The following is a 15,258-nucleotide window of genomic DNA, read 5'->3' on the forward strand; positions in this document are numbered from 1 at the left end:
TAGGAGGATGGGGAAGATGAACTGGCGGAATCGGTGTAGGGGCAGGAAGGGGAGAACTAAGTTAAAGGAAGAACACAGTAAAAATGTTACTAATGGCACTCCTTGACCAATATCTCTGCATTATAATTTGTGTGACAGAAAGAGCGGGTTTTGGGATACAGGTAAGGAGATAGTGGTCTCAATTGAAGAGACTAAGAAAACGGAAGTATTTTTTGCTTCTGAGATAATTCTTGTAAGAAGTGTGTTCATTGGTTGAGCTGAATTTTTTGCAAACACTGGCTATGCATTAGTTGTTTTGTGAGTGGAAAAGGAATCTGATAACCAGATTTGCACAAGTGTTTGATCTCCCTGGATACAGCTGGAGTTGGTGGATGCAGTGATTGGGCTGTGTAAATGAGACATCAGGTGAAAAAAACCATTTCAGACATCACACCAGCATGTAACTCGATACTTGAGTAACTGAAGTAACTCCTGATGAAGTCCTGTGTCTGGGGAAATCACTATTCCTAGTGACTTAAGTGGCCATGTATTTCCTTTCTAAAACCATATTTCCTCATATGGTTTAGAGAAATGTTTGACTCTTCAGATAATGTTGTTTTGTTTAGGACAAAGACAGTTAGAGACAGTATCTTGTGTTCTTGGCTCAGCATGACTGCCATATGCACCAATGTACTAGCAGAGAAGTGAGAGTTTTAAAGTGATTGTTGTCCAGAATAGGAGACTGAGGTTATAGTAGTTCTAATATTTAGGACATAAGGTTAGATAGAAAGTGAGTCATAGTCCATCCTAACACAATCAGCAGTAAACTTGCACTGAGCTAAACAGTGTATGAGAAAGTTTAAACCCCCCAAATTCCTCCTGGTGCTTTGGATTTTGTTGCTTTTGAAGCAGTTTTAAGTGTTACCTGATCAATTTTTAAAAGCAGAATCTAGGAAAACACTTTCAAAGTGATGGTGCTCTTAGTCCACACCTGAACAAATCAATATAATCTCATCTTTGTTAGTGTTCCTTTGCTGCTCTCTACTGTCAAATCTCCCACAGCCAATTCCTCCACTCTAAGAGGGAGAGTAGTGATACTTGCTTTCTATAGGTTTTGGATTTTACTTTTTGACTCCTGCCAGTAACTTGCCTGTTTGTTCAGCTCTCCCACAAGATTTAAGCCTTGCTGGATCTTACCTGGTGTGCCTCTTCTGAGTCAATGTACAGGATCACTATTCTGTCCTGTCTCAAAGTGCACCTTTGAGGGATATTTCCTGTGACCTCTTCTAAGTCCGTTACTGGTACTGCCCTGACTAATGTTGCTAAAGCTGATCTCTTGATATGAAGTTGATTTAAAGGTATGTATGTCCACAAAAGGGAACAAATCGTCCTCCTGTGCATTTACATCAGTATAACTGTGCCCGTAATATGTGTTACATGGTATGTACATGTGCATGTGTGTATACATAACATTCAACCCCAGTCTTTTACTAATGCAAAAACTTGTGCTCATGGACATAACAAAAATGATTTGACAGTCAGCAGTTGAACTGAAACTTTCAACAGCTGAATTGAAACTTTAAATTTTTTTTTCTTTTTAAGTAAATTGAAATTTTAATTTTGAAGTCATGGCTTCACATTTTGCTGCATGCAAGTAATAGCTAGTGGAGAGTCAATTTTGGAAACTTCCTACTTACCCAAGCCAATACTGCTGTTTTTAGCAGTATTAGTAACACAGTAACCACTTAATTCCATGGCAAGTTGATCTCTAAAATGCTCTGCCTGGGACAAGTGTGTGCGCTTTCAGCAGTTATTAGGGAGTAAGTGGAACTTAACTAACCATTTCATGTGTTCTTTTCTCTATACAAATCCATAATCCTTCATAGGGTAGACATTGGTAATCAGGGCTGTTTCAGCTAGAGCTCTGCTTTTCTTTTTTTTTATATACATTTCTTAAGATTTACAGCAGAATAATCTTCAGGGATTGGTCTGATCTCATTAGGGTGAAGGCTATCACAAGTAAATAGGGTTTGTTCCATTTGAGCTACAAAATACATTTATACAATGACAGCTGTGACCACACAGAACAAAGATGGGAAGAGAGTAAGAAATTACCCTGCTTTATACTGTTAAAGCAGTGTCACTGCTGTCCTTTGAAGACAAAGAGAAAAGACGGAATCTGGGCTATATCTGAGAGTGCTGGGAGAAATGGATGTCTTTGAAAGGCTTTACACTCTGGGGAGGTTCCTGAGAACCAGGGAGAGGCAAATGTTAAGTTTATCTTCGTTAAAGGCCAGAAAAATAATTTGGAGAATTACAAGCCAGTCAACCTCTTCAATGCCTTTGAAAATCAGGAACTGGCTCTTCTTGAAGCATGTTTCTGTGCACATGAGAATAAAGTGACTGGAACCTGTCAGCATGGGTTCACCTAGGGACTGACCAACTTGATTACCTTCTATAAGAAAAAAGTCTGAATTTGTACATGATGAGAAATCACTCGATGCTACTTTATAAGCCTTTTTAGCAAGGTTTTTATTGTCAGAGACAGCATATCCTTGTATCCAGTCAGGTTATTAGGGTCTGGATGGATGGACAGATAACTAGCTGAGGAGAAAAAACCTGCTGTTTGTATGGTCAGACTCAGAGGGTAGTGATCGTGATCATGAGCCAGCAGTGTGCCGTGACAGCAAAGGAAACAAACAGTGTCCTTGGTTGTATGAACAGAAGAATTTCTGGTAGATGGAGGGAAGTGATTGTCATTCTTTATTTCACATTTGTTAGACCAACTCTGTGAAGTTTTGGGTATCCCCAGTACTGAAAAGTCACTGACAAGCTGAAGTGAGTTCAAGGGAGCCTACTGAAATTACTGTGTCTGAAGCACTTGTTCTATTAGGGCTGCAGAGACTGAGCTAGTTCAACTTGGCTTTTGGAGGACCTAAGAGCAGCCCTCCAGGACTGCAAAGAGGTTGTCTAGATAATGGAACCAAGTCCTTTACTGAGGTCAAATGGGATGACAAGAGTCACAAAACAGCACAGAAGTTTCTGATCTGAGGAGAAAAAACCCCCTTCAATACAGTCAAGCACTGGAACCAGTTGTCCAGAGAGGTTGTGGAGTCTCCATCCTTAGAAGTTTTCAAGATCCAGCTGGAGAATGGAGAGAGAAACAATGTGGTATGACCCCGTAGGTACATGAACTATGAGCAAACTATTGTACTACAGACTTCCTGAGGTCCTATCTGACCTAAGTTATTCTATGATTCAGTGACTCCAGACCTCTGTTTTTGGATGAGGTAACGGAGAAGACTGCTGAGAATACAGTGGTTTTTGTAGTTGGTAGGAGACTTGACAAGGCACAGTGACTCACATGAGAGATGGTGTAGAAGAGAAGGGGCACTAAGAAGACTTTGTGTATTTTGTGGAAGAGGCATTTATTCCCCTAGAATTGCAACTTTTGCATTAAAAGCATACAAGAAGCACATGCTTTTCATGGCTCAGACTAAGGACAGCTGTGATTACAAATCTGGTTTATGCAAAATATTAATCTGTGCTGATCAGGTTCAGAATGTAATAATTTTTCACTTTTATTTTTTCCTCCTAACTAGTGTGTCTTTGATGCCCTTCTTTGTTGAAACTTTATTTCAAGGAACAGGATCTGTAGCAGGTTCCTGCAAGTCATGGCATTCTTGAGAATCCATTTGGCCTCTGTTTTCTTCTTCTGCTGGATGCTGGGCCAGGGAACAGTGCAGGGAGAAGGGGTACCATGCTTACACTATTGTAAAGCAGATTACAGTGTTGTGGCTTATTGCAGGAATATAGTTCATGTCTGAAAGGTGCGAGTGGGAGGTGAGAAGCTGGGGTCAAGGAGACATAGCAAGTTGTGGTTTGGCTGTGTTTTGTCCATTCTGCGTCAATATTCAGTCATCTAATGAAGGTTAGGGAGAGTTTTGTGCAACTGTAGCGCGTTTGTTGTCTGTGCTTTCCTCAGTATTTTTGTGAAAGTTAAAGGCAGATAATTGTAAAGGCTATTTTCTATGGCCATACTTACCTAACACAACAGTGGAGGTGTGATCTCATTGTACACATCATCAGGGAAGCTGATCACAGGAGACCCAAACTTGACTAGAATTTTATAGAATATTTTACATTGCATTTTCTGACTGTATTAGCCAGTGAACTCCAGATGAATATCTAGTTGGCATATGGTGGTGCTAATTAAAAAGAAAAAAATTCTGACTTTAGGCACTTTTTATTGTGATTTGCATACACTGAGTGCATCTGTTTTAAGACAAAACTGAAATTTTTGAATGATTGAAATTATTTGAGTAGAAGCTGGTTTATACTGAAATATTTTAAAAATCTGTTTTAGAACCTGAACTGTATCTTGCCTACTGTTTTTTTGTTTGGCTTCTTTTTTCAGGGAATGAGTACTTTATTAATTTTTTCTAATAGCTCATCAGACTACAGCTGTTTAGATAAATTGAAGCATACTGGGTTAAATAGTTATTGTAATGTAGGTTTTCAATTGGGTTTATGTGCTCAAATCACACTGTGATTCTTAGAAATCTCTTCTGCATTTTCTTGTGTGAAAGGCCTGAAGTGCTTGTTCTGTGTTTCTGTTTAAAGTACGGTGGGAATGGAGGAAAGTTCTACAGAGAGCTTTATTTCATGTGACTTAGGGAAGTAATTTGGTTAAGTGTTTGACTTATTGCTTGGCAAAGTAGACTTATTGTAGCTGTGTGAATTCAATTCTAAATGTAATTAGCTCTTTTTTGTAGCTTTCTAAAAACGTTATCCTAATGAAAACTAACAGATGTTAAATGCCTTGCAAGTGATACTTAAGATTCTTGGAAGGTGGAACCCATCAGTGTTTCCATAATGACCAGTGTCTGTTTTCATTTAAAGTGAGATGTCCGGAAAATATGGTTGCAGAACTGTATCTTTTATCTTTCCTTTTTTCATAATGAAAAAAATATAGTGCTTTTTGTTACAGAGAATTTTAAGTTCATTCTGTCTTCCTGAGTTTGTCAATTGTTTGAAACAATGGAAATAAAGTGACTTGTGCAAATTTTTTTTCCTGCTAGACTTGTAAAATCTGAGTTTTGGTAAACTTGCGTGGTTTACATACACTTGGTTTTACGTTATCAGCTAACTCCCTCTGCTTTGTGAAAGTCTCATAGTACCCACAATGCTTTGATTGGCTGCCATATCCGGCCTGTCCTCATTTCTCCATTTTGCCCCCTTCCTCCAAGTAAAAAATTAATAGCTCTGAGTTACTGTAACCTATAAAAAGATGTCATTAAGTACTGGTAATTATGGTGTTTGCTTAGAAATGCTGTGGCTAAATAACAACTTAATGGTGTAACGGTAATACTTGCCCCTTTTGTTAACAGCTTGATGTGTTTGGATTTTTGAACCAGGATCTATAATAGTATTATTTCACTGTCGCAGAAAATAACTGATATTTTAAAGAACAAACCACACTGCAAGAATTGCCCTTAAATTAATCAGTCTTGAGACCATGCCTATGAACTATGTGAAAAGGACAATTTATATTTGAGAATTGCTATGCTTGTACACTTCCTGTGATTGTAGGGTTATACAGTCTGAGAGTTCAGTCGTATATTAAGATGTGACTATAGTAGTTTGTTGTCTTGAGAGTACTTAGGAGTTATAATATTCTTTCAGTTATATACTGATTTATCGTGTTTGTTTCTCTGTGCTATAAGAAATAGTTGTTTTTTTTTTTCACTGTCTAGGTATCTCTTTGTAGCCATCAACTCAAAGGCTTTATGCAGCATGAACAGATTAAATACAGCCATGTGCTGATTTGTAAGATGGTGAATGCAGTGGAAGGGAAAAGGAAAGGATACACTCCTAGGAGAAACAGCATGATGAAATTTAAACGGATTTGAACTGTTACCATTTTGCAGCAAGCAAAATAAGCACCAACTCTGGACATTTTCATCATTGTGTGCACACAGCACAGATTTCTGTGTACATTTCCACAAAACAAATTTTTAGCAGTTGTAGCCACATTGACTTTTTCTCAAAAGAAGCAAGGAGAGTTGTGAATAGTCCCCAAATCAATCTTCTGAACTGCATGACTGACAACTATTGTTATATTCAAAGAACCCCAATACACTTTCACATTGTGCACTACTATTAATTTAGATCAATTTAATGAACACAGGAGACTCAGCTCTCTCAGAGCTTGTGGTTTTTAAAGTTGAGTTAATGTTCATTAAGAAAAGAGTGAAGAGTGAAAAAATTAATTTGAATTAAATGAAAGACCTCTGTGTTCATGTTCTAACATTATTTTGTAGGTATGCTGCTATGACATGCATAGCAAAGGCTTAAGGTTATGAGACAGTGAATGTGGGTGCAATGGCAGTTTGTCATCTAACCCCCTTACTCTTAAGATAAAGGCCCAGATCTGTCTTGCTTGCTTTCAGTTTACCAAACTCTCCCTTTCTGAGGGAATCTGATCCAGACTGCACGTGTGGATTTCCTCTTCAGTTGGTGGTGGGATAATGTTGCTTTCAAGTTCTGATTTCATCATTTGCCTTAAGGATGAACCTCTTGCTGGAAGTGCCTTGTCTTCTCCTCTGCACTGAGAGTGCAAGCACAGGGATCTCAAAATTCCTGTCTCTCACCATGTGATGCAGAAGGACAAATTTCCCAATAGGAAAACAGCAATGTGACTATATACTCACTGCTACCACTGTTTAACACATTGGGTTTTTGTTGTTTGGTTTTTACTCTTCTTTTTCTTTTAATAAAGGTCCATGAAGGATTCTTGGAAACTAAGAATACTCCCATGAATGGTAGTACCACTACCAGTTCGTCTGAGAAGAGGAATATTGATTTGCGGATATACATGCTGTGTTTCTTGCCATTTCTGGTCCTCCTGGTCTTTATTCGTGACCTTAAGAGCCTGTCCTTGCTTTCATTGCTTGCCAATCTGTCCATGGCTGTCAGCCTGGTGATTATTTACCAGTATATTGTTAGAGTGAGTATAAAAGGTCTATTATCTGTTTTTTTCAGTGTGGCAGGTTGTGTTTGTTGCATGGGGCAGTTGGTCTGTGATAGATAGATACTGATTGACAATTTCTAAAAGGCAGCATTATCTTGTATTTAATTGAGGCATCTTAATTTAAGTAGGCACCTTGAAATCTATGACATGCTTTAAATAAAGAGTTTTACGGCACTTCTGAAAGAAAGGATAATATTGCTGCATTTAAAATAATAAAAATCTGTATTTTGATGAGTGGCAAATGGAGAATGGGGAGGAAGGCAATGAGAGATATTGGCTGGATGAGGAGGCAGGAGAAGCTATATAGAAAAAATTGGGGAATTAATTGTTCTGCAGGAACTCATCTTGTAATAAAGAGATTTTCTTTTAGTGTCCCTTATGGTTATGAAGAATATGTGTGCGGTCTAGAAGCAGATTAGAAAATTCAATACACTGAGAAGTTTGCAGAAGATTAAGCTTAAGATCTGTGCTTTCCCTTTTGTTTTAATTGATGCTCCCACATATACACCAGTGTCATACTTTAAGTGGGAAAATTTCTAATGACACAGTAATAGGAACATAGAATAAATATATCTGCAAGTGTCTGTGTGGGAAGGTGGCTATGAATGTGTATAAAGTTTGGGAGCAAAACCAGGAACGGTAAATAGCAATGTCAACGTGTACTGAGTTTTCTTTTCTACAATATAATGCATCAATCAAAATTGTAGGGAGAGTTAATGCATTTTACATAGCACTGTTTTGCTTTGTTTTCTTCAGGATATAGGAGATCCTCGAAAACTGCCTCCAGTAGTTGGCTGGAAGAAATACCCACTGTTTTTTGGGACTGCAGTATTTGCTTTTGAAGGAATTGGTGTGGTAGGTGCTTTTTGCTGACTCTTCAATATCACTGGTTCTATGCTAGATGATGGAATACAGGCGGTTTTACTGCTCTTGTTCTTTTGTTGTTTTTGTTGAAGCACTTACTTCTTGTGTTGGTTGGAAAGGATTAACTTGTCTGGTCGAAAACGGCAAAAGTTGAGAACACAACATCCCCATCACAGGGGAGTTTGGTGAACACTGACTGCTACTTGGACACTTAACCCCTTCCCAAATTACAAGAATGTGTTGATTGAAACAATATTGTAATAATAACTAGTATCATAATATGGTATATACTAATATAATACTCAGTTAATAATATGATTATACTGTAATTATAGTGATTTGGCACTCTGTTTTAGGTGATGAATGTGTAAAAATAGAAATGTATTCATCATACTTCTTTTCCTTTGGGGTCAAAAAGGACTAAGTGATTTATTCAAAACATTTTTCTTCTTGCTTAAGACTTGTCTATAGATGTGACTTGATCGAGATGAAGATAAGAAAAAGGATATAAATTTCCAATTTTCTTTTTTGGATTCATGACCTTCTGACAATCAACCTTAGGTCCCCATTGTTTCATGAAAGATGTCAATTATATAGATTTCTCACTCAGAAAATTGAGTTTTCAAAAGTGGCTATTTTTCAGTCTTAGTACTGTTTCTAAGGGTTTTCTGATTACATCTCAGACTGGCAAAGTTTGCTGGTTAATGAAACACTTTTGTTCCCCATTAGATATTTTAAAAAATAGCTAAAGAGACTTACAGGAAAGATAGGTCATAATGTCTTTAAATTGTTGGGAAATTACTGTGTGTGCTTTATTTTTTGTATAATTACATACTTCAGCAAGTGTTACTGTATGCTTAAAACTAAAAACCAAAGAAATAAACAATCCCTCCCCCCAAAAAAAAACCCAAACTAAAAAACTCCACCAAATAAAGCAACCCTAAACCAGCATGCAATTAATCTGAAATGATTGTCATTGATATAAAACAGAAGATTTTCACATCTGCTTTCTTTTCTGGAATTGTCAGCTCTGATTTAAACCAGATTATTTTACCTTGCTGCTGTTTCATCAGTGGCAGAAGAGCTGAATAGGAAAAGCTTTTAACTCCTATTATGTTACAGAAGTGTGTTTTCAAAGTGTTCTCAACTGTTTCTCACACATGAACTGATTGATCCAGAGGTTTAGCTACCATATGTCTAAGTGTATCTAGAAATTCTTCATTTGTCATCTGGAAGTTTCAGCATAAGAAGTCAGCTGTTTCGTTGAGATTGATGCCCACAGGTCCTGGGCAAAAAACCCCATGCTCAGTGAGAGAGAGACAGATTGGACTACACAAGGTTGTGACTTCTAAATGATATAGGCTGTCTAGGACAGACTGCACTTACTGTGTGAGCCATGGACATGTTCCGGTTGTATTTGATTTACTCAGTGTGCTGCATCTTAGCACACAGGTGTGTATTCATAGTCAAGGGATCCCCAGTGAGTCCTGGGAATCTCAGGAAAGTGGGAAAGGCTTATCATGTGGTAGCAGTAGTTTATTGAATTATAGGTAGGGAATTGATTTATGGTAATTACTCTGTGGCACATTAGATCCCAAATTAGACAGTTCCTTAAATTTGCATCAGCAGCAGACTTTCAGTGCAAACATTTGAAGAGCTGTCCAGAGCGTTTGCTTGATTGAATCCCTGGTTGTTACTAATAACATCTTTAAGAACTCTGAACTCTCTTTTATTCAAGAGCATATGATGTAGGGCTCATTCTGTTTGTACCTTTAAAACATAAAAACACTGCTTAATATTATTAGACATTAGCATTATATAGGAATTAGATGTAGTTCTGTGTCAGCTGTCTCAATTTTTTACTTGGTCATAATTTACTTTCTCTTCAAAGCAAATTTTTTCACTTTGTTACTGGTGTTTACAAAGTAATTAAATGTTTATATTAATTATGGTTTGATATACTTTGTGTGTATTTTTACATTGCACAAGACCACTAAAAAAATACTACTTTTGCAAAATAAAATTAGTGTAAAGTTAAAATCTAGAGCTTAAATGTTTCTTCCTAATATACAGAATGATATTAAGATGTCTCTGCCTCTCAGGGATATTTTGGACATGCAGAATGTTTGTTGTACATACTTATCCTGTCCTTGCATTCACCATAGAGATTTGAAGAAAAAGATTATTTTATGGATTTGAATAATCAGAACTAAATAAAGTTGTTGAAGCATGAAATAAAAAAATGAGTGAAGCAAAGTGAGACAGACATTTGCCGTTTACATAATTAATATTTCATACACTTCTTAGTGATTGATTTAATTGATAAGTAGTTTGTACAGCTCTGTAAGTTGCCATCATAAACCTGTTGTATGTAGCTGGCATGTGACACCTCGTTACCTTATTTCTCATTTATTGTCATTCCTATATTCGTGTGTTTGAGTTGTTCTGGTCAGGAAAATAGCCCACCATTTAATTAGATTGGCTTCTTAGTCTGCTTGAATGCAGGCATTCAAAATGGATTTATGTAATCTTGGTCTTGCAGTTAGAGACTTGATTTGAGATTTTGTTCTGGAATGTCTGCAAAGAACACATATTACTGGGAAGCTGTCTGATCATGGCATTATGAGCAGAAGCCTTAAGGTCCTAATTTTATCAGTAAAGTTGATTGTGATTGATTAATTTTATGCAATAGGTTGGCCTGAAGCAGTTATGAGGTGTCGTTTTTCATTTTCCTTGATTCTGAACATGAGCTATGCTAATTTTCATCCGAGAGCTGCCAGATTATTAGATGTTATAAAAAGGGACAGTAAATGAAATTTTGAGGGTTTTGGGCTGGTTGAGTCACCTTAAGCAGAACCTGACAAGAGAGGAAAAGTGCTCTCAGTGTGGGGGTTTTACCACCATTGTTACATTTAAAATAGTCTTTACTGTTAAGAATATTTAATGATCTATAAAGGCACAGTATGAAGCAATCTACTTTAGTTGTAGCAGTTGGGAGGATTTATTTTCAAAGATACGTAATTGATTTTGGTTTTATTAACAGAAGAGAGGGTAGTGTTTCCAGAAAATAAGTGGCAGTTCATAATGCATGTTCTATGTGGAAACATGTTTGTCTGGTTTCTCTGGACCAAATAACCAGGGAAATACTCTAGGACAGATTTTTTTTCCCCCAGCCTGTTTTTCCAAAAATCTTTCTATATATATATTGGCTTTTTTTTCTTTTCTTTTAGCACACATCATCACTTAAAATATGACTGTAGTTCATTAGTAACTAATAAAATTAGTGAGACTAATAGCATAGAGGAGCCGAAAGTCTTGTTCACTATAGGAAACATGTTTTAGGGAGCTGCAGTGATACAGCAGATTCTAGATTCTTCTTGATCTTGAGAGATGGTATTTCTCTTATAGATGGTGAGTGTACGAACATGGTTTTTGGTTAAACTCTGTCATTAGCCTGGAACTGCTTAGCTGTCCCTGTGTAATAAGAAAATCAACAGTATGGAAGCAATTTGGAATATCATTGCTTTGGCTATAGTCAATCCATAGATAAATAGACTTTAAGAACCTCAGTTTTACTGATTTGAGTCTGTAATAACTCAAAGGAGGAAAGGTAGACTATTTGTAATTGAAATATAGACTCTCAACAAAACCCAGGCAGTGCCTAGAAACTAGTACTTATGTAATACTAAGAGCTAGTTAAACATTTAATCAGCCAGTGTTATAAAACTATTTTGAGATATTTTTCATTAAAATAAAAGCAATTAATATGATGGATTGATGATATTAATATGATGAATTGAACCGTTCATATCTGCCTGTGAGATCAGTGTAAATTCTTATTTGATGGCAGATCAGAACAATTTTGTCATTTTGCTGAAGTCTAGGCAAGTTGTTTGCTTGTTGCTACAACTATTACAGCAGGAATAAGGTTAGTGCTATCAAAGATCTGGTTAGTATTAATTTGTGGTAAACTCTGAGTGGTACTTGTGACAGGATTAAAAAGTGCTGCAATCAGTTTCTGGTGCTGTTCATTTCTCTGCTCCTATTTTGAGCTGTCTGTAAAAATGGGTCCACTGCAGATTGGTATAAGGTTCCTGCTGTAAGTTGTGAGTGTCTTGGCAGCTGGGTGGGACTCATTACTGTGTGTGAACAGGAGATGGCAGCTGGAGCACCCAGTGATCCCTCAGCTGAGAGCTCAGTATTGTCACTCGGGTGGTTATCATTCTTAGTGTTGAGAATGGTTTTGGGATTTCAACACTTGTGAGTTAAGATTGTAAGATCATCAGGGTGACTTGGTGAAAATCGTATTGACTACTGATAGCAATGCAGTTTGTGGAACAGTAGTGGCAACAGAAATGCCAATACTTTTAAGTGGATACAACAAACCATTTAAGTTACCTGGGTTTTATTAAGCTTCAAAGGGAAGATTTTGGTTCAGAAAGCAGTATGTTGATTAGAAGATGGAGAAAATGTATATTTAGCCCTCAGTGGACCTTTTTGAATACAGGACTCTGCTGAGGTTTGCAGATTTTGCAGCTGCTTCTTTCCTTCTGTGCTTTAGCTTCTCTCTGGCTATGGGTTCCCCGTGCCACGTGATGCTGCCTGGCAAACCATGGGGCTGGTTGTTCAGGCCACAGAACAGAAGAGAGCACTAATTCTACTTAGTGAATACAGGAGCTGCAGGTGACATAGTGGAATAAATGTGTCTTTGATGGAACATAGAACATTATTTTGTAAGAACCATGTCTGAGTGCCTCTTTCATGTTCCAAAGGTGAGTAGGCCTGGTTTTGTAATGAATGTGAGATTTTTGTTACTGAACTAACTAAAAGTAACTTCAGACTGAGTGTGCCCAAAATGTAGTTAAGCCTCTTGGACACACTTTTTGAAAGTGTAAAAGCAAAGTCTTCAGGCTTGGATCTGTCTGTAGCATTACCATGTGCAGGTAATAGCTTTGCATAATGTTGTGCTTATGTAATTGCAGTTACAGTTAATGAATATTTTGCGGCAAAAGTCTGGTTTCTTGTTCTGGATATAAAAATTAAATCCAAATGTGGAAGTGATGTTTTATAATGAGCTCAGGGAGGAGGAGGATGAAATAGATTCATAACATGTAAACAAGAAATATAATTTTCCTTCTCCATTACATATAAATATGCTAAGTTAACTACTGTTTGTACAATTATGATTTTTTTTCCCCCTGTAGAGTACTGCAGACAGATTAGCTTAGTGAAGAAAAACATTACTTCCCAACGTTAATTTCAGGTTTGGAAAATAAGACTTCTTATATTTTAGCCTATTACTTGAAGATGTCTATTCAAACTGCTTTTGAACTTGGATATCACAGCTTTGCAGCAGAAGATATGGTGGCATTTGTATACCAAAAGACAGACTCTGGAATGACATTAGGCAGCAGCTAACCAATTCCAGAAGATTTAAAAAGAGAAAACTAAGTGGATTATAATTTTAAAATGTCATTATTTGGATTTTGAAAGTAATGCAGATGAGCTTGTTAGGCCTGTGGCTTTGAGATAAAAGCCTCTCATTGTCAAAAACTCTTTTGCCAGATTAGTATTATCCTTTAAAAAACAAACAAAAAAAAGACACCCAATGGCTAGCTTCTGTAGTCCTTAAGACCAGACTAGATTTGACTAAAGCAGACAGGTAACATGACATCATCTAAATTTACTTGGCCCATCATCTACTTGGACCAGGGTGTGTCATTTCATCGGGGTTCTTTTGAGATGATGCAAAGTCTTGTATCCTCAATATGTGAAAGGTGGCAATTCTCTGAGGATGTTCTTGTATTTGGACAAGCAATTGTAGGTGACTGGATTTCATGACTGTGGAGATGACCTGCTCCTAAATGTACATGGTAAATGTGGTCTCTAAATGTTGTGTCAGCAAGAAATATATTATAGCTACTGTGCAAAATCAGTTTGGGTCAATGCCTTCTGAAGATGATTCATATAAGACAGGAGTAAAAAGTTTATGAGCAAATGTGTAGAAACAGAATGTTGTTAAATGTAGCAGATAAAAAGATGTGTCTATAAAAAAATGCATCATCTTCCCTGTTCAGCTGAATGTTGATAAAATATCAGACAACTTGGTATCACCTCTTTATCAAATTAAATATTCCTTACCAATCTGCTGTACTTCTTGAGTATGAAGAAGCTTTCTTTCACCCTAGAGAACCACTTGTTTGTGCATATTCTACATTTAGGACTTCCTATTTTAGTGGCAAATCTTAGTAACACAAACAGAAGAATTCCAGAGTATTACTTTCTTTCAGGCAGCATGCCGTCTGTCATTCTTCCAACATCCACATGTTTTTTTGCCTTAGAAAACCTAAGATACACATGCATTTTCACAAATAGGACAACAAAGGCTTTTTCAGTAAAGGCAAACTGCAAAGCAAAGGCTTACTTGCCTGAAACGTTTCTTAATCATTATGTGGTTGGTGACTTTGGAGAAGGGAGCAAATATCAAGAGTGGAGGTGTGCCAAGTTGTTGTGTTCTGATTCAACAGCTTGTGGCAGTTGGGTTTGGGGTTTGAGACTTGGCTTCAGTGAGGCACAGAAGGTAATTCTTATTTTTAGATGTGACGCTGTGTTAGATTGAAAATTTGTCTGCCTTAAGTATACATGCACTAGAGTGAGGCACATACTAATTATGTTAATACTACATTTAATTCAGAAGCACATTTATAAATCACAGAATCACGGAATATGCTGAGCTGAAAGGGTTATAGTGTCCAACCCTTAGCCCTGCACAGGACCATCCCCAGGAGTCAAACCATCTGCCTGAGAATGTTGTCCAAACGCTTCTTGAACTCTTATCAGGCTTGTTGCTGTGACCACTTCCGTGCCCAACCACCCTCTGGGGGAAGAACCATTTCCTAATATCCAACCTAAACCTCCCCTGGCACAACTTCAGGCCATTCCCTCAGGTCTGTCAATGGTCACCACAGAGAAGACATCAGTGTCTCCCCCTCCTCTTTCCCTTACAAGGAAATTGTAACTGCAATGAGGTCTCCCCTCAGTCTCCTCCAGGCTGAACACACCAAGTGGCCTCAGCCACTCCTCATACGGCTTCCCCTCCAGGCCCTTCACCATCATTGTTGCCCTCCTTTGGACACTCTCTAATGGCTTAATATCTTTCTTAATTGTGGTACCCAAAACTGCACACAATATTGAAGGTGAGGCCGCCCCAGTGCAGAGCAGAGCGGGGCAATCCCCTCCCTCGACTGGCTGGCAATGCTGTGCCTGATGCCCCTCAGGACATGGTTGGCCCTCCTGGCTGCCAGGGCACACTGGTGACTCATATTCAACTTGCCATCAGCCTGACCCATCATTCTGTAATTCTTCTAAACTGCTATTTTGAA

The 15,258-nt window shown here is 37.7% G+C and overlaps 1 protein-coding gene across 2 annotated transcripts in view; it reads left to right on the plus strand.

Moving 5' to 3' along the window:
• Window positions 1–15,258, plus strand: part of SLC36A4 (solute carrier family 36 member 4) — a 93,913-nt gene that overhangs the window by 16,918 nt on the left and 61,737 nt on the right. For both annotated transcript variants that reach the window (XM_071555881.1, XM_071555890.1), the window contains exons 7-8: window positions 6,761–6,988; window positions 7,769–7,867. In XM_071555881.1, coding sequence (XP_071411982.1) covers window positions 6,761–6,988; window positions 7,769–7,867 — 327 coding nt within the window. The remainder of the gene's footprint in view (window positions 1–6,760; window positions 6,989–7,768; window positions 7,868–15,258) is intronic.

Source organism: Pithys albifrons, chromosome 1 (genome assembly GCF_047495875.1).
Source record: "Pithys albifrons albifrons isolate INPA30051 chromosome 1, PitAlb_v1, whole genome shotgun sequence".
NCBI classification, from domain to species: Eukaryota; Metazoa; Chordata; class Aves; order Passeriformes; family Thamnophilidae; genus Pithys; species Pithys albifrons.